Source organism: Panthera leo, chromosome E3, assembly GCF_018350215.1.
Source record: "Panthera leo isolate Ple1 chromosome E3, P.leo_Ple1_pat1.1, whole genome shotgun sequence".
Lineage (NCBI taxonomy): Eukaryota > Metazoa > Chordata > Mammalia > Carnivora > Felidae > Panthera > Panthera leo.
Window position 1 is genome coordinate 6,475,225 of NC_056694.1, and position 27,072 is coordinate 6,502,296.

At 42.9% G+C, this 27,072-nt stretch overlaps 2 protein-coding genes and 1 long non-coding RNA gene across 8 annotated transcripts in view; 1 reads left to right on the forward strand and 2 right to left on the reverse strand.

The window, feature by feature from the left end:
• Positions 1 to 3,454, forward strand: part of ZNF789 (zinc finger protein 789) — a 14,499-nt gene extending 11,045 nt beyond the window's left edge. For 5 of the 6 annotated variants that reach the window (XM_042921514.1, XM_042921517.1, XM_042921511.1 and 2 more), the window contains exons 4-5: positions 567 to 680; positions 2,110 to 3,454. In XM_042921514.1, coding sequence (XP_042777448.1) covers positions 567 to 680; positions 2,110 to 3,122 — 1,127 coding nt within the window. In that variant the 3' untranslated portion in view covers positions 3,123 to 3,454. The remainder of the gene's footprint in view (positions 1 to 566; positions 681 to 2,109) is intronic. The other variant, XM_042921515.1, reaches the window with a different exon arrangement.
• On the reverse strand, positions 2,353 to 10,451 carry LOC122209559. The gene is made up of 3 exons (XR_006197660.1): positions 10,173 to 10,451; positions 8,580 to 8,624; positions 2,353 to 2,597 (listed from the first exon to the last, which is right to left on the reverse strand). It is a non-coding gene; the product is annotated as an uncharacterized LOC122209559 (long non-coding RNA).
• Positions 10,452 to 10,658: 207 nt separating this feature from the next.
• On the reverse strand, positions 10,659 to 25,403 carry ZNF394 (zinc finger protein 394). Its single transcript, XM_042922663.1, has 3 exons — positions 24,746 to 25,403; positions 22,457 to 22,592; positions 10,659 to 12,491 (listed from the first exon to the last, which is right to left on the reverse strand). Exons 1-3 carry the CDS (start codon positions 25,196 to 25,198, stop codon positions 11,416 to 11,418), a joined length of 1,665 nt encoding a protein of 554 aa, XP_042778597.1. The 5' UTR covers positions 25,199 to 25,403; the 3' UTR covers positions 10,659 to 11,415.
• Positions 25,404 to 27,072: the final 1,669 nt, after the last annotated feature.

Below are 27,072 nucleotides of genomic sequence, written 5' to 3' on the forward strand. Positions count from 1 at the left end.
TATCCCTGTTAACATGTTGGTTTACTTTTTCCTAGTCTTTTCATATATATTAATACTTAATGTACATATACCCACACATATAGTTTTTAAAAACAAAATTTGGGTCATACTTCATGAGTTTTGCATTCTCCTTTAAGATATCTAGGGAACATTTTCCTATTTTAATATTCTTTGAACACATGGATTTTTAGGATCTAATACTTTTGCCTTCACTGAATTCACGTTACACTGTAGCTGTTCCCATACTGATGTCTACTTTATTTCCAGTTTTGCATGGGTACAACTGTACTGAACATCTCTGGCACATTAATCTTGTCCTGATTGTTCCTTAGGCTGTATCTCTACGATTAGCAAATCTAAGGGTGTGAATATTGTTGAGAATTTACTGAAACTGTCAGTAAAGATTGTTGGAGTTTCAGAAAGATCGTGCCAAATTCTCTTCTCACCAGCCCTTTCGATTGTTGCTCTTATCTGTTTGCCACTGTAGACTCAAGGGGGTTAAGGTGAGCGCTGGGACCTCTCTCTGTAACTCACTAACCACATCCCATTTACTTCCCCATGAGTAGGATTTCAGTTTCCCAAACCTGAGGTGATCTGCCTGCTGGAGCAGTGGGAAGAGCCATGGATCCTGGATCTACCAAGAACTGGGACTAGGAAGGCTTCCAGTAGTGCTTGCCCAGGTGGGTGAGGAGAGGACCCAGTCCAAGTGGAAAAATCAGGAAGGGGCAGGAAAGCACCTTAGTGAAGCCCCTCGTGTGCCCCCCAGATCCTGAGCCACATGTTCAACATCCATTATCCCACTTATTCATCCCTGCTGCCCTCTGAAGGTAGTACGTAAGTGTGGCCATTAGACCCATTTTCCAGATGAAGAATCAAAGATTCAGATGTCACACAGATTGATTTATAGTTTTAAAAACTATATCAATCTGTCACACAGATTGATAGTTGAGGTTCGATTTCAAGCCTGCAAAGCTCATGCTCGTTCTACTGCGGTAGAGTGTTTCTCTGAACTCTTTTTCCAAATCAGATACTTCTTTCTTCTATGCTCGTTACTTATCCTTCCCCTCTGTTTTCCTCTCATTCCTTTGCCTTCATCCTGTTTGTCATATTCCCACGGTGTTTCTCAACATACCTACTTTTTCCTACTTACTATGTCCCGATTGCTGCTTCTACCTTTTTTTCACATTCCTGTGTTCCAGAGTTTCTCAGCCTCTGCTCTATTGACATTTGGGGCTAGATAATTCTTTTTTTTTTTTTTTTTTTTTTTAGTTTTTAAAAATGTTTATTTGAGAGAGAGAGAGAGAGAGCGTGAGTGAGGGAGGGGCAGAGAGGGAGGGAGACACAGAATCCGAAGCAGGCACCAGGCTCTGAGCTGTCAACACAGAGCCCGAAGTGGGGCTTGAACCCACAGACCACGAGATCATGACCTGAACCGAAGTCAGACACTTAACCAACTGAGCCACCCAGGTGCCCCAGGCTGGATAATTCTTTGTTGTGGAGGAGCTGTCCTGTGCGTTGTCAGGTGTTGAGCCATATTAGCCTCTACCCATTAGGTTTTAGTAGCACCATCCCAGTTGGGACAACCGGAAATGTCTCCAGACATTGTCCAGTGCCCCCCAAGAGGCAAAATCACCTCTGATCAAGAACCTCTATTCTATTCCATTGGCCTTTGTACCTACTTCCCTCTGGTTCCTTTTCTCTTGTGTCTTATGCTCTCCGTTTTTAAAGAGTTGTTTCTCTCAGAATTATTAAAAAAATACTAACCTAGAAAGTATAAGATGTCACCTCTCCTATATTTATGTGACTTCACTGAGTACCGAGAGTAAGTTTTATTTTTCCAATAGTAGTGATGTATTTACTCAGTTCTCACTTCTCTGACACACACTTGTGCATTTTTCAGTCGTTCAGTTGATTTTGAGAACTCTTTCTGGTGTCAAAGCCGAGAGTCCTGTGGAAATCAAAATTTGGGTCTCTTTAGCAGGACAATATAACTAAGCAAGCACTTCATTTCACTTGAGTGTCTTCCACACACACACAGGTGGCTTCTTTTTTTTTCCTTCTGTGATGTGGGGGGCAGGTCATTTCTATGTTTTCTTTTTATTTGGTTAGGTTCTGAAGCCAGATGGAAGATGAAAAAGCCAACTCCAGGGCAGAAGATCTTTAAAGACTTAGAGTCGTGTAAGACATCTGCAGTAAAGCAGCAAACAGCCAAGGGACCTTCAGAAAAGTTACGTAAATGTAACGAATTGGTGGACATTTACAGACTTGCCTTTCCCACTATTGGTGATGAATGCAGTAAGAACTTCCTTCAAAACCTTCACCTTATTCAAGATCAGAATGCTCAAACAGGGAGGAGGCGTGGCCAGTGTGATGAGTATGGAAAGCCTTTCAGTCAGAGATCACTGTTTTTGCAGCATAAGCAAATCCCTCCAAACGCAAAATCTTACAAATGCAGTGAATGTGGGAGAGTCTTCAGACGTCAGGCAAATTTTGTTCGACATCATAGAATTCACACATCAGAGGACCCCTTTGAATGTGACATATGTGGGCAAGCCTTCAAACAGAAGTCCACTCTTGCTGTCCATAAACAGTGTCACCTGCAGAAAAAGCCATATAAATGTCATGACTGTGGAAAATGTTTCCGTCAGATGGCATATCTTATTGAACATAAGCGGATCCATACCAAAGAAAAACCCTATAAATGTAGTGAGTGTGAAAGAACGTTTAGTCAGAATTCAACCCTTATTCGACATCAGCTAATCCATAGTGGAGAAAAACCCCATAAATGTGTCGAGTGTGGAAAAGCCTTTGGTCGGCATTCGACTCTTATGAGCCATCAACAGATTCACACTAAACAGAACACTCATAAATGCAGTGAATGCGGGGAATGCTTCAGTCGGAATGTAGACCTCATTCAGCATCAAAGAACCCATACCAAGGAGGAATTCTTTGAATGTAGAGAATGTGGAAAAACTTTTAGTTTTAAGGCAAATCTTCATCGCCATGAGGTCATTCATACTGGAGAGAGACCTTACAGATGTGACAAATGTGGAAAATCTTTTATCTGGCGCACAAGCTTTATTAAGCATCAGGGTACTCACAGAGAACAGGTATCTGTGTGATACTAACTAGAAAAAGACCATTTAAAGACCAGAACTGGGACACCTGGCTGGCTGTTGGTGGAGCCTATAACTCTTGATCTGAGGGTTGTGAGTTTGAGTCCCACGTTGGGTGTAGAGATTACTTAAAATCTTAAAAAAAATAAAATAAAGACCAGAACTTACCACTAGTGTAGTTATGTGTAATTACATTGTTTTAAGACAATTACTAACCGGAACTGAAATGGTTTTGCTTTGGGGACCCTCTTTCTGCAGCTAACCTTCTTGCTATAGTTAAGAATTACTTAATAGGGGCGCCTGGGTGGCGCAGTCGGTTAAGCGTCCGACTTCAGCCAGGTCACGATCTCGCGGTCCGTGAGTTCGAGCCCCGCGTCAGGCTCTGGGCTGATGGCTCGGAGCCTGGAGCCTGTTTCCGATTCTGTGTCTCCCTCTCTCTCTGCCCCTCCCCCGTTCATGCTCTGTCTCTCTCTCTCTGTCCCAAAAATAAAAAAAAAAAAAAAAAAAAAAAAATTAAAAAAAAAAAAAAAAAGAATTACTTAATAGAGGGGCGCCTGGGTGGCTCCGTCGGTTGAGTGACCGACTTCGGCTCAGGTCAGGATCTCACGGTTTGTGAGTTTGAGCTCGGGCTCTGTGCTGACAGCTTGGAGCCTGGAGCTGCTTCAGATTCTGTGTCTCCCTCTCTCTCTGCCCCTCCCCCACTCGTGCTCTGTCTTTCTCTGTCTCAGAAATAAGCATTAAAAAAAATACTTTTTGAAAAGAATTACTTAATAGAACATGTAATAGGCTGTTATGTACAGTCTCCCTTGAGTCCCTCCCCCGACCATACTTTCATTCCCTCAAGTCAAGGCAGAAGGGAGGCATAAGAACTATGTGGTTCCCTAGGCTGGAGACCATTTGATGATTATGAACGATTTAAGAATGCTCTTCTTATTTCTCAATAAAACCGGAGGAAAAAAAAGTTTTTAATTTAAAAAAAAATGGGTGTAAAGAAATACCTTTCTTGGTCTCATATGGAAAAATTACCTGATATTACATTGACTTTTTAAAAATAAAGTAAGGGGTACTCACCTAAGAATTACTAAAATGTATCCATAAACTAAAATTAGTGTGCCACTAGATTCTACTGAGAGTTCTAAGTCAAGTGTTAACAGAAGCTGTTGGTGCCCTTGCCCCCTGCTTACTCCTTCTGCTGGCCTTCATCTGACTTGCACTGTGTGTCTCTTGGTCTGCAGGCTTTTTTTAAAACCACGAAAAGGCCACTGGTCTGTAGGGTAACTAGCACATTTCGAGAGCAGGCCTCGACTAAAGCTTGATGGGAATTTAACAAATATGATATTCTCCCCTGGGGTGGAATAACTCTGAAGCATGTGTTTTACACAGTTTTCAGTTTTCCCATGGGAGGATTATGCATTCATTTACCTTGGGAGCTCCTTATCAGCTGTCTTCCCCAGCTATAGTCCTTGGGGAGCCACACCCTTTCTCCAGTTATTCCAAGCACATCCTTCTGTTCAGGTTATGTAAGTTGAGCTGACCTTACAACTCTTCCCTACAGCTCACCAAGACAAGAACCCCATTTGAAATTCTAGTATCCTAAACAGCATCCTAGGTCTGCATTACAACTTGCTGCTATTTAGACCCTTTCCTATAAATCCCGTCTAGTTTCTTCTTGATTTTATTTTCTTGCTCCTCCCAATTCCATGACTTCTTACCCAACATATAAAAACAAAGATCACTGAGAAAGGAAGTGGCACCTCAGAAAATTAAGGAATGTTAAGCCTTGCAGGAGGAAAATAATGAAAAGGGATAGATTGTATATTGGGTTCAAAAAGCAGTCATTTTGTAGTGGTCAGCATGAATTGGCTAGAAGAACCTACACAAAATTAAGAAGTTGAGACTTCTGAGTGAGGGGGAAATAAGCCAGTGAGAGATAAGACCACTTAAAACAACTTTGGGAGATGGAGACCTATGTAAAAGCGCTTCCCTCCACTGCTAAGTGGAAGCCATATAAATCAATACATACATACATACATACATACATACATACATACATAGTGATTAGATACATAGGGCCAAAGGGCTGGCTCAGTTGGTGGAGCATGCAACTCTGATCTCAGGGTTTAAGTTTAAGCCCCACGTTGGATGTAGAGATTACTTAAAAATCTTTAAAGCAAACATCCTGATGGCAGCTCTCAGTTGTATGGATGAGAACTGAACTGGAGGTAAGTAATCTGGTGTGGGGAGACTGTTACAGGCAGGACACTTGGCTATATGAAGACCTAGATGCATGCCGTAAAGGTTATTCTTGGGCTGTGGCCAACAGCTAAGACATATAGTCTGGCAAGTGGACCTTGGACAATTAAAAATAAAGTGGGGAGCCCAATTATGATAAGCCCTTTGCTTCCCAGAATAATCCAGGGTGGTTCTGAAGGTAACATATTCTAGGCGGACCATCTGAAATGAAAGTGTGGATATGTGAGCATCCAAGATAAGTGGCCATGGAAGCTCCCAAGCCATGCTGTCAAATCATCCCACATTCCATTGTGACGCCTGCTGGGGCACCAATGGTTGTCAGAGAGTGTTTAGAACCTGCCAAGTTAGCACAGTGGGAAGTGGGCTCATCCCACTGCACGTGCCTGGTAGATTGCCCTGCCCCACGTCCCTTCCTGGAACCGCAGATGCCTCACAACCTCTGGTCCCTCACTCTCTGGTGGGGTTAGTGAGAGGGCCCAGCCATGTGCTGCTGTGGTTCCCACCCTGAGCCCCAGGAACTTCCCTTTTAACTCTATGCCACTGCCCTAGAGACCTCCGAGTCCCAAGCAGGGCACAGGACCGTGCAGAACAGAACTTGGAAATGTTTCAAAGACATGCTAAAGCAATAGATTTAAACGACCATATCACTCTCTCTTCTAGCTCCAGTCAGGAATTCTAACACTTTGTTAACAAACATCTGGACTTCCCATTTTGTAGGACAGGAGATGCTATGTAGGTGCTATGGGAGAATGTGAAGAATGGAAAGATTGTTGCCCTCTGTTATGGACTGAATTGTGTCCCCAAATTCATACGTTGAAGTCCTAACCCCTGGTGTGACTGTATTTGGAAATAGGGCCTTTAAAGAGGTAATTGAGGTTAAATGAGGTGCTAAGTGTGGGGCGTTTAGTGAAAAGACCGGTGTCCTTTTAAGAGGAAGAGATACTAGAGGCCTCTCCATCCACTGCACAGAGGAAAGGCCATGTGAGGACATAGTGAGAAGGAGGCTGTCTACATTAGGAAGGGGCATCAACAGAAACCAACCCTGAGGGCACCTTAACCTTGGATGTCCTGCCTCTAGAACTGTGTGAAAATAAATGTGTTATTTAAGCCACCTAGTCTGTGGTCTTTTGTTTTGGCACGAGAGCTAATCCACTCACCCTTTATAATCTAGGGATCAGAGATGGCGTATTCACGTTAACTTACTGGCTATAATAGTTTGCATGGTAAGTGACAAAGCCTACAGATAATGGTAGTTTAGTAAAGGAAATATTTCGGGGTAGGATAATTGAGAAGTGACATTTTAAAATTGCTTTACAAGGGTCGACTTTTCCATTGTTAATCTGGTGGGCTAGGGTCTGAGAAAAGGGATCTGGGATTAAAAGAATCTTGAACAAAGGCATGCATATATGTGGAAATATATGGAAAATTCAAGTAGTATGTAAGCAACAGTCAATGTGTCGAGAGGGTAGAAGAAGGGAAGAACGGAGGGAAAGCTAAAAGTACAGAGAGGACAGTCAGCTCTAAGTCTGTGGTGTTCCTGGGGTGCCTGGGTGGCTCAGTCAGTTAAGCACTGGACTCTTGAATTTGTCTCAGGTCATGATCCCAAAGTTGTGGGCTCGAGCCCCATGTTGGGCTCCACGCTTAAGATTTTTCTCTCCCTCTCCCTCTGCCCCTTCCCTGCTTACACACCTTCCCTCTCTCTCTCTCAAAAAAAAAAAAAAAAAAAAAAAAAAAAAAAAGTCTGTGGCGTTCCTCCAGTAAAAAGAACACTGGAATCAGGCTATCACTACTACTCTATTGCTTACTAGCTCTGTGACCCTGGGCAAATAACCTTGATAGGCTTGGGGAGAACAACACCAGGGTGATACAGCTCATGGCCCGCCTAAACAGACACCATGTCCACGCCCTCATTCTCAGCCCCAGTGCTAGATACGAAATCTCATTCATAAGTGACATTCTCCACCTGACACACCAGACCCTGAACACACCCAGGCCAGCCCTCTCGCCATCCCTCCTGCCTGGCCATGCTACTATTCCACCACGTCCAGGATCAAGCAAGGGAGTTCTGAGAAGCAAATGACTTAGTTTTGGGTTTTGTACATTTAGGAAAAAAAAAAAAAACAAAACTAAGATGTGGTAAGGTGACAAGGGTCGAGTAGAAGACTCATAAAGGAATGTAATTTGGTACTTGCTTTGGGGGAATGTGTATTAGCTCACACACTGATCAAGAAATTCTACTTTTGGGAATCTAGGCTTAGATTCTGAAGAACAATCAAGGGGGTGCCTGGGTGGCCCAGTCAGTTAGGCGTCCAACACTTGATTTTGGATCAGGTCCTGATCCCAGATCCTAGCATCATGGTATCAAGCCCCCGTGTAAGGTTCCACGCTCAGCATGGAGCCTGCTTAAGATTCTCTCTCTCTGGGAATGCAAACTGGTGCAGCCACTCTGTATACAGTGTGGAGGTTCCTCAAAAAGCTAAAAATAGAACTACCCTACGACCCAGCAATCGCACTACTAGGTATTTATCCAAGGGATACAGGTGTGCTGTTTCGAAGGAACACATGCACCCCGATGTTTATAGCAGCACTATCAACAATAGCCAAAGGATGGGAAGAGCCCCAATGTCCATTGATGGATGAATGGATAAAGAAGATGTGGTCTATATATACAAAGGAGTATTACTCAGCAATCAAAAAAGAATGAAATCTTGCCATTTGCAACTATGTGGATGGAACTGGAGGGTATTGTGCTAAGTGAAATTAGTCAGAGAAAGATAAAAATTATATGACTTTACTCATACGAGGACTTTAAGAGACAAAACAGATGAACACAAAGGAAGGGAAGCAAAAATAATAAAAACAGGGAGGGGGACAAAAACATAAGAGACTTAAATATGGGGAACAAACAGAGGGTTACTGGAGGGGTTGTGGGAGGGAGGATGGGCTAAATGGGTAAGGGGCATTAAAGAATCTACTCCTGAAATCATTGTTGCACTATATGCTAACTAACTTGGATGTAAATTTAAAAAAATTAGAAAAAAAAAAAAAAAGAAAACAAAAAGTAATAGCCCCTTCCTAACCATTCCCAGATATCTCACTGAAGAACTCAATATGCTCTGAAAATAATTATTTTTCAAATGGGAGTCTTTCTAAATAGAAAAGACTGGAAATAATTAGTTTAGTGGATATAATGCTTGGACTGACGGTTACCTGTTTGAGCCACACATTTGTTGTCATCAGTTGATTCTTTTCATCCTAGGAAAATGACAATTAGAAAGATGTAAATTCAAATTAAGTGAAGTTTTTGAGATTTTTTTTTTTTGTCAGAAAGACCTCCCTGAGTCTTACATTTGAGGTGTTCAAAGTGTAAAGGATTCTCAACTTAAAAACAGTTAAATGGCATGGGATCCTAAAATATTATGCATATTTTGCGTAAAATAAAAAATAATTAAAGCAACAACAACAACAAAAAGATTGTCTCTCCCTCTGCTCCTCTCCCCCATTGGACTATCCCTCTGTAAAAAAAATAATAATAAAAATAAGTAAATAAATTGATTAATTAAAAAAAATAATGAACAATCCAAATTATGTTAAAATTACACTGATATTCACTACAGCATTGCTTGCAACAACAAAAAGGAGTAATGGCTGAAATGACTAGTAAAAGGAAAATGGGACACAATTGTCAAATCTACTCAATGGATAATGATGCAGCCATTAAACATAAAGGTTATGAAAACCACGTAAAACCCTTAAGACATAATATTAAAAAGATGTAAAATATAAACACTATGGTTTTCATTACATGAGAAGCATGCAGAGAAAAAAAAAACAGAAGGAAATACAACAAAATGCCTATAACAGGTGATCAGGGTTGTAGGATTATGGGTAATTTCTTTTCCTGTTATTTTTCCAAATATCCAATAGTATGCTTATATTCCCTCGATTTAAAAAAAAAAAAAAAACCCGCGGGGAGGTGTCTGAGTGGCTCAGTCAGTTAAGCACCTGACTTTGGCTTGGGTCATGAACTCATAGTTCGTGGGTTTGAGTCCCGCATTGGGCTCTGTGCTGACAGCTCAGAGCCTGCAGCCTGCTTTGGATTCTGTGTCTCCCTCTCTGCCACTCCCTGGCTCATGCTCTCTCTCTCTCCCTCTCAAAAATAAACATTACAATAAAACAAACAAACAAACAAAAAACCACAGGGGCACCTGGCTGGTTCAGTCAATAGAGCATGTGACTTTTGATCTCAGGCTTGTGAGTTCGAGCCCCATGTTGGGTGTAGAGATGACTTAAATAAATAAAACTTAAAAAATAAAATAAAAATAAAAAATAAATTAAAAAACACACAAAAACCCCCAACCAGGTTAAAAAAAAAACTTACATGCAATACATGTTTGTGTGTAGAAAGATAAGATAGGCTCAGGCTTAGTTTCATTCCTACAGTTTAACCCAACAAGGGCAAAAAAGCAAACCCCATAGCCTTCCCTCACCAGGCACAGGGGTGGAAAGACGGCGCTGGGAAGTTAAATAATGATCGTTTTAACCCCCTTTCTGAGCTAGTGTTTCTTATCTTGAGGCGTGTGCATGCGCCACTGGCCCTCCACCACTACTACTGGGCAGAGGGGAGGAGGGGCAGGGAGAAGCGGCAAGCCATGGTGGGGTGGGAGCCCGTCACTGATGTAAAGGAAAAAACTCACGTTACTGGACAAGCAGTCAGATCACCCAAGTTCTAAAGCATCAACTGTGAGCCTCCACTTCCTTTCTACCTGGGAATGACAAGGTAGCTTACCTTGTCCACCTTACCTCAGTAGGATTGCTTGGAAGTCAAATGGAAAATGTCTATGGATGCATTTTATGGATGATAGAGTATTACATGTCAGTGAATACCCATTAACAAAACAAGCAAGAGCTGAAGGAGCTTCTTTCTGCCTTTGGTGTCCTCTTCTGGAACACCCCCAAGGATGCACTCCACACCACTTCCTTATGTCCCATACGTTAGGAAGCCTTGACAGGGGTGGCTGGGTGGCTCAGTTGGTTAAGCATCTGATCTTCGGCTCAGGTCATGATCTTGCAGTTCACAAGTTCGAGCCCTGCTTCTGGCTCTGTGCTGACAGTTCAGAGCCTGGAGCCTTCTTCGGATTCTGTGTCTCCCTCTCTCTCTGCCCCTCTCCCTCTCCGTCTCTCTCTTTCTCTTTCTCATAAATATAAAGAAAAGAAAGAAAGAAAGAAAGAAAGAAAGAAAGAAAGAAAGAAAGAAAGAAAGAAAAGAAAAAAGAAAGAAGCCTTGACAGAAAAAACATGTTTTAGGTTATTTGATATCACAAGAGCCTCCCTCCCTCTCCCCTACACAAAGCTTACCAAAAGGTTTAATGAGGACTTTCATCAAAAACCAAAAGTTCTCAAATAAAGTGCCCTTAATTTAATAAGCTTAGAAAAGGATACAATGATGGGAATTTGTAGGTGTATTTGGGTGGTGTTTCCCTTTGCCTCTCTTTTGAAAAGAAATCAACAAGACTTATAAAATGGAACCCCTAGAATGGGGAAGAAAGAGAAACTCTGCAAAGTTCATTTTTAAAAAAGCAAAAAATATAGAGTGTGTCTTGTATGTACCAAACTTTACACGGTGTTTTGGATCATCATGTATTTGAAATCCTGTCTACCATCAAAGCAGAAAGACAATTCTAAGTGACACAAATATTTCTCAGGGCAGTGAGTGGAGTGGGCAAGATTTGGTCTGAAAGCAGAGGTAAGAAAAGAGAAGAGACCAGGACAGAACTGTTACAAGTGAGCCCTTGATGTCGTCGGGAGGCCCTTCCATGGGACCCCCTCATCCTTTGGAAGGGCTCCCCGCTTACACATTCCTGCTTCACAGTGATGTTCAGAGTAGGTACTGAGACCTACCGACTGATCTATCTTGGGTGTGATGCCCGTGGAAATACGATCCACAAATGACTGACATATTCCAAATGCCAAAGAATGTCGTTTCTGGACAACAGAAAACACACACACACACACACACACCAAAACAGCCCAAGCAGCAGCCATGTCAAAATGGTGGGACTTTATTTCTATGGATCCTTTGGTGTCGGATAAGGTGTGGACTCTGTCTAAAGCTTTCCCCGCATTCAAGACATTTGTAAGGTTTTTCTCCAGTGTGAGTCCTCTGGTGCGTAATGAGGGTTGCACTCTGGCTGAAGCGTTTCCCACACACAGAACACCCGTACGGCTTCTCCCCAGTGTGGATCCTCTGGTGTTTAGAGAGGTCTGAGCACCGTTTGAAGCTCTTCTCGCACTCCTCACACGCGTAGGGTCTCTCCCCTTTGTGAATTCTCTGATGTCTAAAACGGTTGGAAATACGGCAGGTCTCCCCGCATTCGTGACACTCGAAGTGTTTCTCTCCTATGTGGATCCTCTGGTGCCGGGTGAGATGGGAGCTCTGCCGGAAGCTGTCCCCACACTTAGGGCAGGTGTAGGGCTTTTCGCCCGTGTGTGTCCTCTGGTGTTTGATCAGGGCAGCACTCTGACTGAAGCGCTTCCCGCACTCCTGGCATTGGTAGGGTTTCTCCCCCGTGTGGATTCTCTGGTGTTTAAAAAGATCAGAACGCTGTTTGAAACTCTTCTCACAGTTCCCGCATTTATATGGCCTTTCTTCACGGAACTGTCGCTGGGTCTTAAAGAGGTCTGCACTGTGGAGCTGTTCCTCACTGTCAACGGAGCGGGGAGGTTTCACTGTGTGATGCTTTACCGGCTCTGAACTCTGTGTACAACTGTCCCCCAGGTCATTGTGGTCGACGGGCCTCCCTGTGGCCTGCACGTGCTGACAAAGAACAGAGTTTGAACTTCTGGCCCTGTTCCCAAGTTGGTCATGTCTGAAGTCTCCCTCCTCCGTGGGACCATTCTTGAGATCTGCGGTGCTGGGGAGTCCTTCCTCTTCAGGAGAATTTTCCAGTTTCAATGATGAGGGATTTCTTGACTGCTTTTCTACCCCTATCTCACCAGTATCACTACATCCAGGGGGAGCCTTCCTGTGGGACCCTTCTTGTAGCTGCCCCTGAGGCTCTACTTCTTCTAAAATTTCTTGTTTTGGAATAAAGTCTTTGTTCTCAGTTCTGGTTTCCAAACCTGAAACATTCAAAAATAAAAAGGAGGCAAACCGTAAGAGACTCTTTTTATATATATAATTTATTGTCACATTGGTTTCCATACAACACCCAGTGCTCATCCCAACAGGTGCCCTCCTCTATGCCCATCACCCACTTTCCCCTCCCCCCACCCCCATCAATCGTCAGTTTGTTCTCAGTATTTAAGAGTCTTCTATGGTTTGCCTCCTTCCCTCTCTGTAATTTTTTCCCCCTTCCCCTCCCCCCTAGTTTTCTGTTAAGTTTCTCAGGATCCACATATGAGTGAAAACATGAGAGTATCTGTCCTTCTCTGCCTGACTTATTTCACTTAGCATAACACTCTCCAGTTCCAGCCATGTTGCTACAAATGGCCAGATTTCATTCTTTCTTGTTGCCAAGTAGTATTCCATTGTATATATAAACCACATCTTCTTTATCCATTCGTCAGTTGATGGACATTTAGACTCTTTCCATAATTTGGCTATTGTTGAAAGTGCTGCTATAAACATTGGAGTATCAGTGCCCCTATGCATCAGCACCCCTGTATCCCTTGGGTAAATTCCTAGCAGTGCTATTGCTGGGTCATAGGGTAGATCTATTTTTAATTTTTTGAGGAACCTCCACACTGTTTTCCAGAGCGGCTGCACCAGTTTGCATTCCCACCAACAGTGCAAGAGGGTTCCCGTTTCTCCACATGTTCAAAGAGACTCTTAAATAGGTAGCAAACTGAGGGTAGCTGGAGGGGAGGTGGGTGGGGGGATGGGCTAAATGGGGGATGGGCTAAATGGGGGGAGGGCACTTGTTATGATGAGCACTGGGTGTCATATGTAAGGGATGAATCACTAAATTCGACTCCTGAAACTGTTATTACGCTATATGTTAAAGAACTTGGATTTAAATACAATTTAAAAAAAAAAGAAAGAAAAAAGGGTGACATTTCATGCTGGTGCAAGAGTAAAATAAGCAAGTGCCTGCAAAAAAATAAGCACCCTCCCAAACCTTTTTAACATTCTCAATGAACCACTCCTCAAGATAAATGATTTTATTTTTTTTATTTATTTTTTATTATTTTTTTTAACATTTATTTATTCTCGAGACAGAGAGAGACAGAGCATGAATGGGGGAGGGGCAGAGAGAGAGGGAGACACAGAATAGGAAGCAGGCTCCAGGCTCTGAGCCATCAGCCCAGAGCCGACGCGGGGCTCGAACTCACGGACCGCGAGATCGTGACCTGAGCCGAAGTCGGACGCTCAACCGACTGAGCCACCCAGGCGCCCCTGATTTTATTTTTTTTAATTGTAATGTTTATTTATTTTTGAGAGAAGGAGAAAAACAGAGCGAGAGCAGGGAGGGGCAGAGAGAGAGGGAGACACAGAATCTGAAACAGGCTCCAGGCTCTGAGCTGTCCGCAGAAAGCCTGACGTGGGGCTCGAACTCACAGACCGCGAGATCATGACCTGAGCCGAAGCCAGACCCTTAACCAACTGAGCCACCCAGGAGCCCTTCAAGTTAAATGATTTTAATTAACCTGCCAAATGTACTCATATTTACCTGTACAAACCCCATTCTTTCCTTTTACACTTGTGCCTATACTCACACACCCATCTCTTTCCCCCTGCCCCACTCCACCGTTGCAGAAGACACAATATCAGGAAGGGGTGTCAAGAAGGGCACGACAGCCTGTACCCCATGAATGGAGGATGGTTTAACAAGAGAAATTGTATTCATGTGATAGGTTATAGTAACAGACACACCCCATGCCTCCAAAGTCTGGAAGTGGGGTCTGGGTGGGAGACAAATCTAGGACTGACTACAAGTCTCTATATAAAGGAGCAGTTAAGCCACCAGATTCCACCCCAAATCCAGAATTTTTGCAGTTTACTCCCCAGGGAGACTGAACCACATAAATTCTGGACTGGGGACACCAGGTACAGCTGAGAACAGGCGACAGGGACCACTTTCACATCAGGAGAATCAAGTGAAAACAGACACACAATTGGTAGAACCTCAGTGCTGTTCTCTGCTCACGTCCCAAACCATGAGCTCCAAGAAAGGGCGGGGATTTTTGTGACAGGGGATTCATAGGTTTTGTTCCCTAATGCGTCCCCAGCACTTAGAATAGCACCTGGCTGGGGTGCCTGGGTGGCTCAGTCAGTTAAGCGTCTGACTTCAGCTCAGGTCATGATCTCTCAGTTCGTGAGTTTGAGCCCTGCATCGGGTTCTGTGCTGTCAGCAGAAAGCCTTCTTCAGATCCTCTGTCCTCCCCTCTCTTTACCCTTCCCCCACTCATGCTCTCCCTCTCTCAAAAATGAATAAACATTAAAAGAAAAAAAAGAACAGCATCTGGCTTATTGCAGACACTCAATAAAAATATTTGTTGAATAAATCTCTCTATGGTAAAATTTGCAAGCCCAGGCCTGACATATGGAAATTCCCCCAAACAGCACCTGATAGCCAAGGCAATCCTGAGAAAGAACAAAGCCAGAGGTATCACAATACCAGTTTCAAGATATACTACAGGGATGCCTGGCAGGCTCAGTTGGTGGAGCATGCAACTCTTAATCTTGGGGCTATTAAGTTCAAGTCCCACACTGGGTGCAAAGATCACTTAAAAATAAAATTTTAAAAAGAAAAAAAGATATACTACAAATCTGTAGTAATCAAAACAGTATGGTACAGGAATAAAAATAGACACAGATCAATGTAACAGAATAGACAGCCCAGAAATAAGCCCACAGTTATATGGTCAATCAATGACAAAGGAGGCAAGAACATACAATGGGGAAAACACAGTCTTTTCAATAAACTATATTGGAAAAATTGGATAGCTACATGTAAAAGAATGAAACCACATCACTTTCTAACACCATACACAAAAATAAACTGAAAATGGATTAGAAACCTAAATGTGAGACCCGAAACCATAAAACTAGAAGAGAGCATAGGCAGTAATTTCTCTGACGTCAGCTATTTTCTACATATGTCTCCTAAGGCAAAAGAAACAAAAGCAAAAATAAGATATTGGGACTACATCAAAATAAAAAAAACTTTTGCAGGGGGCATGTGGCTGGCTCAGTTGGCGGAGCGTGTGACTCTTGATCTCAGGGTTGTGGGTTCGAGCCCCATGATGGGTGTAGAGTCTAGCTAAAAATAAAATATTTTGTTTTTAATTAAAAAAATATTTGAAATGTTTTATTTATTTCTGAGAGAGACAGAGACAGAGTGCGAGCAGGGGAGGGGCAAATAGAGAGGGAGACACAGAATCTGAAGCAGGCTCCAGGCTCTGAGCTGGCTCTCGAGATCATAACCTGAGCTGAAGTTGGACGCTTAACCAATTGAGCCACCCAGGCACCCCAAAAATAAAATCTTAAAAAAAAAAAAAAAAAAGCTTCTGCATAGCAAAGGAAACCATTAACAACACAAAAAGACAACCTACTTAATAAGAGAAGATATTTGCAAATGATATATCTGATAAGGGATTAATATTCAAAATATATAAAGAACTTAGACAACTCAACACCAAAATAAACAATCCAATTTAAAAATAGACAGAGGATCTATGTTTAATTTTTTGAGGAACCTCCACACTTTTCCAGAGCGGCTGCACCAGTTTGCATTCCCACTAACAGTGCAAGAGGGTTCCCGTTTCTCCACATCCTCGCCAGCATCTATGGTCTCCTGATTTGTTCATTTTGGCCACTGACAGGCGTGAGGTGATATCTCAGTGTGGTTTTGATTTGTATTTCTCTAATGTGGTTTATATTCACAATGGAATACTATGTGGGAATGAGAAAGAATGAAATATGGCCTTTTGTAGCAATGTGGATGGAACTGGAGAGTATTATGCTAAGTGAAACAAGTCATACAGAGAAAGACAGATACCATGTTTTCACTCTTATGTGCATCCTGAGAAACTTAACAGAAGACCATGGGGGAGGGGAAGGAAAAAAAAAGGTTAGAGAGGGAGGGAGCCAAAGCATAAGAGACTCTTAAAGACTGAGAACAAACTGAGGGTTGATGGGGGGTGGGAGGGAAGGGAGGATGGGTGATGGGTATTGAGGAGGGCACCTGTTGGGATGAGCACTGGGTGTTGTATGGAAACCAATTTGACAATAAATTTCATATTCAAAAAAAAAAAAAAAAAATAGACAGAGGACCTAGAGGCACCTGGGTAGCTCAGTCGGTTAAGTATCCAACTTCGGCTCAGGTCATGATCTCATGGTTCATGGGTTCGAGCCCCACATCGGGCTCTATGCAGACAGCTCAGAGCCTGGAGCCTGTTTCAGATTCTGTGTCTCTCTCTCTCTGTCCCTCCCCCACTCATGCTCTCTCTCTCTCTCAAAAATAAATAAACATTAAAAAAAAATGGGCAGAGTACTTGAAGACATCTTTCCAAAGAAGACATAGAGATGGCCAACAGACACATGAAAAGATGCTTAACATCACTAATCATCAGAGAAATGCAAATCAAAACCACAAGGAGATATCGCCTTATACTGGTTAGAATGGCTAAAATCAGTATGACAAGAAATAACAAGTGTTGGTGAGGATGTGGAGAAAAAGGAATTCTCATGCACTGTTGGTGGGAATGTAATGTAAATTCGTGCTGCCACTATGGAAAACAGTATTGAGGTTCCTCAAAAAACTAAAAAGAGAAATACCATATGATCCAATATTTCCACTATCAAGTATTTACCCAAAGAAAATGAAAACACTAATTCAAAAAGATATATGCACTCCTACATTTATTGCAGCATTGTTTACAATAGTCAAACTATGGAAGTAACCTAAAGGTCCATCAGTAGATGAATAAAGAAAATGTGATAATATATACATGATGGAATATTATGTAGTAATAAAAAAGGATAAAACAACACAGATGGCCCTAAAAGGTATTATGCTAAATAAGTCATGGGGTGCCTGCTGGCTCATGGTAGGCATGTGACTCCTGATCTCAAGGTTGTGAGTTTAAGCCCCATGTTGGGCGTAGGGCCTACTTTAAAAAACAAACTTAACAAATTAAAAACAAATAAATAAATAGGTCAGACTGAGAAAGACAAACACCATATGATTCCACTAATATGTAGAATCTAAAAAAAAAAAAAAAAGAATATACAAAAAGTAGAATCAGATCTATAAATACAGAGAACAAACTGATGGTTGCCAGAGGGGAGGGGGAAAAAGGTTGGGCAAAATGGGAGGTACGGGCTTCCAGTTATGGAATGAGTAAGTCAGGGGAATAAAAGGCACCAGGTCACAATCCTACCCCAATACAAAGTTTTCAGTCAGAATGCTTATGTTTGACTATTACATACAAATGGAAAGTGAAGGGGCGCCTGGGTGGCTCAGTCGGTTAAGCATCCGACTTCGGCTCAGGTCATGATCTCGCGGTCTGTGAGTTAGAGCCCCGCGTCGGGCTCTGTGCTGACAGCTCAGAGCCTGGAGCCTGTTTCAGATTCTGTGTCTCCCTCTCTCTGACCCTCCCCTGTTCATGCTCTGTCTCTCTCTGTCTCAAAAATAAGTAAACGTTAAAAAAAAATTAAAAAAACAAAAACAAAAACAAAAACAAAAACAAATGGAAAGTGAAAAGTTACCAACATTTCAGGAAAACCTCGAATATAAGTGCTGAGGAAACATGCAATGTGTAAAACAGAAAATCTAATGATCTACAGTTAACATTCTCAGGTAAATAAGAGAAGATATTGCATCCAGGAAACAAGGAGGCTATAAGAAAAGGAATATTTAAAGAACAAGAAAAGGCTCCTGAAAATATTAATGAGAGCAGAAATATTTCAGTATTAACAGCTGGAAAACAAAGCTAAGGAGATCTCCCAGAATGTGAAACAAAAGATAAAGAAATGAGAACCGGCAGAGAAGAACCTGATGCGATCAGTCCATGAGTTCCAACATCCAATGAACAGAAATCCCAGAAAGAAAACAGGAAAAAAATAATGAGATAAAAATAGATAGATCAAAAGACAGACAGATAAAACAATACCATAAAAAATTTCTTGGGCACCTGGGTGGCTCAGTCGATTAAGCGTCTGACTCTGGCTCAGGTCATGATCTTGAGGTTTGTGGGTTCAAGCCCAGGGTTGGGCTTTGTGTTGACAGCTCAGAGCCTGGAGCCTGCTTCGGATTCTGTGTCTCCCTCTCTCTCTGCCCCTCCTCCACTCATGCTCTGTCTCTCTCACTCTCAAAAATCAATAAACATTAAAAAAAAAATTTTTTTTTAATTTCTCGGAATTCAAAGTGTGGGTGTCTATGTTACAAGGACCCACCTACTACTCAACAATGAATACAAAAAAAACAAAAACAAAAAACAAAAAACAAAGCCTCCTTCACACTAAGCTGCACCCATTCTGAAACTTCATACTAGCAGGAATAAAGAAGAGAGTCTAAAGGCTTTCGAACAAACATCACACACCAAGGATAAAATATCACAATGGCATCCAATTTCTCAGTAGCAACATGGCAAGCTAACTAGAAAATTCAGTCTTCAAAATTCAATGGTAAAATCATTTCTAATGGGGAATCCGGCCATCCCATGATCTGGATGTAGGAGAGGAATAGAGACATTTTCAGACATTTTCAGGCAAACTTTCAAAAAATTAAGCTCCCAAGAATATGTTCTCTGGAAGATACTGGAAGATGTTCTCCATCAAATCGAAGGGGGTAAACCTAGGAAGAGAATGGTGTGGGGTCCAGGAAAGAGAAAACGAATTCCAGAGTGATAGTCAAAGAAGGTTCTTAGGACGATAGCCATGTGGCAGGCCTGGAGGGAAGCCCACTCACACTGGAGCAGAAGTTTCTGGAGGCTTCCTCCAAGGGGACTATGAAACTGATAGCATACCTGATACATTTGAACATACAGTTTTACATTTCTAACAGGGAGACTGTGGGTAGACTGGTGTTCAATAGGTAGAAAAGCAGCACATGCAAAATGAGGCATTATTAATTCCAGAGAAAATTAGAAGTTGTAAAATAAAAGACATATAATCATACAGGTTACAGGTAGTATTTACATGGGTAGGATATTGAAATATTGTACCAATATGCAAAAGAACTGATTTAACTATAATGAGAGAATTACAGACTGTTAAATGTGTGCATGGTCCTGTCTCCCTCAGGAGATAGTCAAGAGGTAATACCTGAAATCGGGGGAAAATTAGCAGAATAAGCATCCTATTTAGAAACATGAAAATAAATACCAGTGAAAAACACAAAAAAGATATTAAAGTTGCCTCTGCAAAGATGGAATCAAGATTGAGAAGGGCCTTGTATTTTCCAAAGATTGGAAAAACACAAACCATAAGTAAAAGATCAAAAAACCTGACTATAGTGGACACTTGAACAAGGGTTTGACCTGTGAAGGCCCAGTCATGCGCAGAATTTTTTGGTAAAGTTGGTCCAGCACTGTAAAAGTATTTTCCCTTCCTTACAATTTTCTTAATAACATTTTCTTTTTTCTAGCTTACTTTATTATTTAAAAAAAAATTTTTTTTTAACGTTTTATTTTATTTTTGAAACAGAGAGAGACAGAGCATGAACGGGGGAGGGTCAGAGAGAGAGGGAGACACAGAATCTGAAACAGGCTCCAGGCTCTCAGCGATCAGCACAGAGCCTGACGCGGGGCTTGAACCCACGGACTGCGAGATCATGACCTGAGCCGAAGTCGGACGCTTAACCGACTGAGCCACCCAGGCGCCCCTTTTCTAGCTTACTTTATAGTAAAATAACAAAGAGTTAATACAGAAAATATAAAGAACTGCCACGAAGCAATAAAAAAAATGGAGGAAAGGAAGGGAGATAGGATACAGACAATTCACAGAATGCCTCCCCCACCCAAAAAAAAAAAAAAAAAACAACCTGAAAAGATTTAACCCAGAACCAATCAGGGAAATGTAAGTTAAAACAACAAGATACTGGGGCGCCTGGGTGGCTCAGTCGGTTAAGCGGCCGACTTCGGCTCAGGTCACGATCTCGCAGTCTGTGAGTTCGAGCCCCGCATCGGGCTCTGTGCTGACAGCTCAGAGCCTGGAGCCTGTTTCGGATTCTGTGTCTCCCTCTCTCTGACCCTCCCCCGTTCATGCTCTGTCTCTCTCTGTCTCAAAAACAAATAAACGTTAAAAAAAAATTCAAACAAACAAACAAACAACAAGATACTATTCATTCATTAACCCAACTAGTATTTATTGAGTACCTGCCAAGCACTATCTGTTCCAACTGCTTGGGATATATTAGAACCAAACAAAAACCCCTCCCCTTGTGGAGTTTACATTCTAGAAGAGGTGGTCAGACAATAGATAAACAGAAAGTAAATTCTATAGGACGTCAGAGGGTGATGAATGCTGTGGACCAAGTTGAGGAAGGTAAGGGATGGGACGGTAGTGTGGGAGGAGGGGACAGTGGAAAGGCAAACTGCACTATTGAACATGATAGTCAGGTCAGGCCTCTCTGAAAAGTGAGATCTGAGCACAGACTGGAGACAAGTCAAGGAGTTTGCTTAGTGGAGATCTGAAGGAAGAATGTTCCAGGAAGAGGGGCGCTCGGGTGGCTCAGTTGGTTAAACGTCCAACTCTTGGTTTCAGCTCAGGTCATGATCTGACAGTTCGTGGGTTCAAGCCCCACATCGAGCTCTGCACTGACCGTGTGGAGCCCACTTTGGGTCCTCTGTAGCCCTCTCTCTCTGCTCCTTTCCCTCTCACACTGTCTCTCTCTCTCAAAAATAAATAAATATATAAAATAAAGAATATTCCAGGTGGAAGGATCAAATAGAGCGAAGAACAGGAGGCGGGATGCCTGCCATGGTCAAGGAACAGCGAGGTCAGTGGGGCTGAAGCACAATGAGCGAGGGGCAGCGTAGGAGAGGGGTGTGCAGGGTGACGGGGCCTTGTCACATTAGGCAACACAGGCTTTTCCTTTGCATGAAATAGAGAGCCACTGCAGGTTCTGAGCAGAGGCATGACGTAACATTTTAAAAGGAACACGTGAGCTACCGTGTTGCGACATCACGCCATCAGCCAGGCACCAAATGTCAGTAAGGATGTAGAGAAGGAAGAATTCTCATGTATTTCTGGTAGGAGTACAAACTGGTTGCACTCCTTCCTTCTGAACAGTAAGATGGGCAAACACGCCTAAGTCTATTCTCTATAGTTCCTATGTATGTTCCTATATATGAACACAGAAGGATTCAAGTATGTTCGAGGCAATGCTATTTGTAACAGTGAAAAACTAGAAGCCTTGATGTCCACTGATGGAGGACAGTAGATAAATGAATTTTGGACAAGTCATACAATGAAAGATATAAGTGTTAAAATGAGTGGACTAGAGCTACATGTGCCAACATAGATAAATCCCAAAAATGTAATGGGGAAAAAAAAGAAAGGCAAGGTGCAAAAGAATCATACAGCAATATAATTTATACAGCATCAAAACATTTAAAAATACTATATATGTTTACAAGTGTATGTATTTATGTTCATATACAGTTTATATACACATTTTTGCATATAGAAAGTACACACATAATGTGCACATGTAGCTACGTGTACATGTAGAAAATATAAAACATGCATGGAAATAAGTACCACAATCAGGATAGTGGTTACCTCTGAAGAAAGAGTGAGGGGAACAGCTTCAGGGAGGGTATCCAGAGTTTCATCTACAGTTGTTACATTTTTTTCTCAGCGGGGGGGGGGGGGGCAGAGAATGAAGCCATTAGGGCCAAATATTAAAATATGATAAACCTGGGTGGTAGATATAAGGTGCCTGTTATATTTTTTGTATTTTTCTGTATGCATTTTATTTAAAATGAACCAAAATAAAAAGCTGAATCTCTCACCTAACAATACAGAACAGCAAGGTCCCAGTGGGGTCACAAAAGAGACTCCATGGCTCTCAACATGGGTGTGTGACTGGCTCAGAGAGAGATCACACACAGCTAGAAACAAAGCCAGCACTTACTCGGCGAGACCAGTGAGACCGAGGTCCTATGATCCTCCTGTGCGCTCTCCCAGCAGAACTCCCTCGGAGCTGGGTCCAGAGGCTCCCACTCCTCACAGTTTAGAGACACAGCCACATTCTCAATCTTCACCAACTCCTGAAACAACACGAGACCTCCACTCAGCACCTGCTGTCCCAGGACAGCATAAGTGACTGTTAATCTCAGGATGAGGCCAGACTCCGGAGGAGTCTGCAAACCCTGAGCAGGAAACTCCCTGGGAATCAAGCAATAACCATGGCTGTCGAGTCTGTTCCAGTGAGTGTTGTACTAACTGGAGTTTCGGAGTAACAAAGACAGAGGCTGAAATTCTCTTGCAATCCTGAAAAGCCTTTCTTTCCGTGGACTATCCACACTAATTTGGGGTAAGAGCAAAATCTTCATTTGAGTTATATCACTGTGATTTATCAAAATGGAAATCGGATACAGATTAAAAATGTACAGGTAACCAGAAAGTGCCAAATTCCAGTGCTGGCTGTGAGATACGGTTACCTCATGCGTGAAATGGACATAAATTTAAGAAGATGAAGGTACCTCCCTGACAGCGGATGCTCAGTAAAATCTACTTTCCCTTCCCTTGAACATTGCACAGTAAGATAATTATCTGGCAAGACGACATTTTGAGATAACTTATTTAAATGCAAGTTGACCATTCACAGAAGGTAAAGCCACAGTTCTTAGAAAGGGAGGGTTCTAACATTGGTGTGCGAACATGTTTGTCTAGTGATGGGTCACAAATTGACTTCAAGGATCTCTCACTAAATGACAGGAAAGGGAAATACATTTAAAATTTTTCTGTATGTTAAAAATCTGGCTAGGGAGACTGACCCTCCCAGGGCTAGCCAATTCTTAGAGCAAAGGGCTCAGCCAAGACTGCTTATCTCAAGCAATACCTCCTCTACGTGGCATATACACTCCAGGATGCCACATTACTCTGCCTTAATCATCCTAGGGCCAGGTTTCAGGGCAACTAGGGACCAGCCCTATAGGTTAGAGCATGCTGAAATTATCCAGACCAACCAATCTTAAACAGATCCCCCTGCCCTGTGTGTTTCCTTGGGAAACCTCAGTAGAGGCGCTGGCCTAAACCTTCCCCTTGCTCCAGTCTTCTGCCTCCTGACCACCCCTGGTGTCCTTCCCAGGAAGTCCTGAGTGTTGTGCTGTGCCTCCTATTTCTAAATCTGAGTATAATAACATTTGTTTTTTAACTGAGCCTCTCCTCTGCTTCCTGGTAAAGGAAAAAAAAAAAAAAATCACACTTCTGTGCCTCTTCTACTGTCAATACTCTGAATACTTCCACTACAATACGTCTTCACTTCTGACACCACATATAGGGGTTTTCCACACATCAAATAATTCTGTGATACCAGCTAGGTGTCTTCAAGTGTAACTCCATTCTGACACTATCTACCTGGATACAGTCAGATCCCACAGGTAAAGGGCTTGGTCCCACAAGACCACTCACCCCTCCCAACTTTGGAAGCCAACCTCAAGTAGTAGGTCTCCAGGTTACCCACAATTTCTGTCCGACTTGGCCACAAATCAAAGGTTCCCATGACCTCCCCCTACCAATTAAATTCTTTGCTTGAACAGCTCACAGTACTGATGGAAACACTTAGGTTTACCAGTTTATTACAAAAAGATATGATAAAGGATACAGTAAACAGCAAAATGGAGAGACACACAATGAGGTCTGGGAGGGTCCTGAGTACAGGAGCTTGTCCCGTAGAGTTGGAGTTTGCCACTTTCCAGGTATATGGATGTGTTCACCAATTGGAAGCTGTCTGAATCTCACACTATTGGGATTTTTATGGAGGTTTCATCACACAGGCATGATTAGTTACCTCCATTACAGCCCCACTCCACTCTCCCAGGTACCATTATCAATTGTAGGAGGGGGTCGCCAAACTGTTAAAAAGCAAAAAGGGAACCTCCCAAAGTGCTCAGTTATTGCTAAGTAGTTAACGACATGAAGCCACTTTCCATCCTGACACCTTTCTTCCGCAAACAATCTAGTTACACAAGAGGCGGTCTTACAATGGGTAAACAATACTCCCACGTTGGTTTTGTGCTCAGAAGTCTATTAACTCAAAGATCATTTCCTGGATAGATTTATTTGTCACTACAGAAAGAAAGTTTCATGTACACCCTGAAGCTCAAAAATGTAGCAAGGAAAAAAGGCCTGAAACCCTTAGCATCCCGTGTACCTCTATTCCTCACACCCCTACCACCAGAACACTTTCACTCTTCACCTGGGGTGAGGCCCCATCAAGCGCTCTCTGAAAAGCGCGCACCACGGCCGCAGCTTTCTCCCCGCTCTGCGGGCAGTGCTTCCGCACCCAGGCCTGGAGCTCCTGGGGCAGGATGCTCAGGAACTGCTCCAGCACCAGCAGCTCCAAGATCTGCTCCTTCGTATGCATCTCAGGCCTCAGCCACCGGCGACAAAGTTCCCTGAGCCGGCTTAGCGCCTCTTCGGGTCCAGTCACCTCCTGGTAACGGAACCGCCTAAACTGCTGCCGCGACTTTTCGGAATCCTGACAGTCCGCGGGCAGGTCCGACTCCCGACCTCCAGGTGAGTCTTCCTCCACTTTCACTATCAAAAGTCCATCACGCAGAGATGGCGCGGCGACCCTAGACTTCTCAGCTGCCATCCAGGCTCCTGCCTCGGCGTCACTGACTTGACTCGCGGTCAAGCTCGAACTCATCTTTCTCCAGCACGTGCTGACTTTTCCGGAGTTCTGCCTTCAAGTGATAAGACAGCAAACCCTGCAAAAAGCCACGGAACTCATCGGACCTTCCCAGAGCGGCGGGTCCCCACTGTCCCGTCTCAAGCGGGGCCCAATCCGGCCCGGCCCCCTCCGGTACTCCTCCTACCCGCAGTCAGTCCAACCACGACCCGCGGCGCCAGGTGACCAAAACTACGAATAAAACCTTGCCGGAAGTGCGTCACCGACTCCCTGCGGTCCCCACCCCTCCCGGGCATTTCCGGAGCCTCTCTAGGCGCCCAGGAGGAGTGAGACCCATCTCGGTGGTTTGCCGTCGTGCCCCTTCCAGAGACGCTCTGGTGCGTGTGTACCGTTCTGATGGAGCTTATAGTCGTTCAGCTTAACAGAACTAAATGACACTCTTATTTTACAACTTGAATGTCATTTTTTAAACACATCGTCTGTGAAAAAAGTTTTGTAACTTTAGTTGTAGGAAAAAGGTCCAACTATACGATGAGTGGTAAACAGTCATCTATCAATGTATTTATGCAAGAAAGGTTTGTAGAGTTACCTGCAACATGCCAAGGCATCGTGCTCGACTCCATAGGTATTAAACTGAGTAGGAATAGTCTCTATCCTCAAGCTCCTAAGAGAGTTAGACACTTAAATCCTTACAGGACAGGGTGGTGAATGTAATACTTTGGCATGTATGCACAGTACATTTGTATGACCCAGAGGTAGACATAATCAGCCATGGCTGATGGGGAGGGTATAGTGAAAGATTTCCCCAGGAGATTAAAACTTAAAATGTCCATGTGAGCTGAAGAAATGTTCTAATTAAAAAATAGTTTAGATAGGGGTGCCTTGGTGGCTCAGTCCTCGGACTCTTGATTTGGCTCAGGTCATGACCTTGTGGTTCATGGGTTGGAGCCCTGAGTCAGGCTTATGCTGATGGTGTGGAGTCTGTTTGGGATTCTCTCTTTCTCTCTGTCCCTCCTCACACACTCGCTCTCTCTCTCTCTCTCTCAAAATAAATAAACTTAAAAAAAGTTTAAAAAAAAAGGTGTAGATAAGTTTATAGGCAACAAATCCCCAATAGATTAAATAAATCCCAATAAATCCCTCTGACATTAAGCTTTCCTATGCGCAGCTCCCTTGCTATGTCTCACACTCAGGCATCAAAGCTGCCAAGGATTTTGTCCTCTTCGAAGCTCAACCCTTCTGTTCTATCATTTACTCGCTCTCTCTCACTTTTGAATATCAGTATGGACACTGCTGCCACCTTCTCCCTCTTCTTTCCTATGCTTCTCTGGTTTCGATTATATCTGTGTTTGGCATCATATTGACTATATAAATAAAACACTTTCTAAAGAACTTGGAGGTAAAAAAAAAAAACGGCAAAATTAAAAAAAAATTTTTTTGTATTTCTTTTTGAGAGAGACAGAGCCTGAGCGGGGGTGGGGGCAGAGAGAGAGGGAGACACAGAAACCCAAGCAGGCTCCAGGCTCTGAGCTGCCATCACAGAGCCCTATGCGGGGCTCAAACTCATGAACTGTGAGATCATGACCTGAGCTGAAGTCAGACGCTTAACCCACTGAGCCACCCAGGCACCCCAGAACAGGGCAGAATTTTAAAGAAAGAGAAAAGCCAAAAGGCCAAACTCTCCATAGTTCCTAAGAAAAAGTACTTTTCCCTGAGGAAGAAAAGGAGGGAGGTGATGGGCACAGTCTATGTATGTACACCCATTTCTTCCTCACAGTTCCAGGGTCTTTGTGTTGTTTTCTTTTCATTAATATTTTTTAAATGTAAGAATATGAGATATCAAAAAAAGAACATAATGAGGAGAAATGAAGATGGAGATAATTGTTTGAGTT

Coding starts and splice junctions, on each gene's coding strand:
- ZNF394 (XM_042922663.1), bottom strand. CDS start 25,198: ATGAGTTCGAGCTTGACCGCGAGTCAAGTCAGTGACGCCGAGGCAGGA. Junction 22,593..24,745: donor TTGATGGGGCCTCACCCCAG/GTGAAGAGTGAA, acceptor GTGTTGTTTCAG/GAGTTGGTGAAGATTGAGAA. Junction 12,492..22,456: donor GGTCTCACTGGTCTCGCCGA/GTAAGTGCTGGC, acceptor TGAATGTTTCAG/GTTTGGAAACCAGAACTGAG.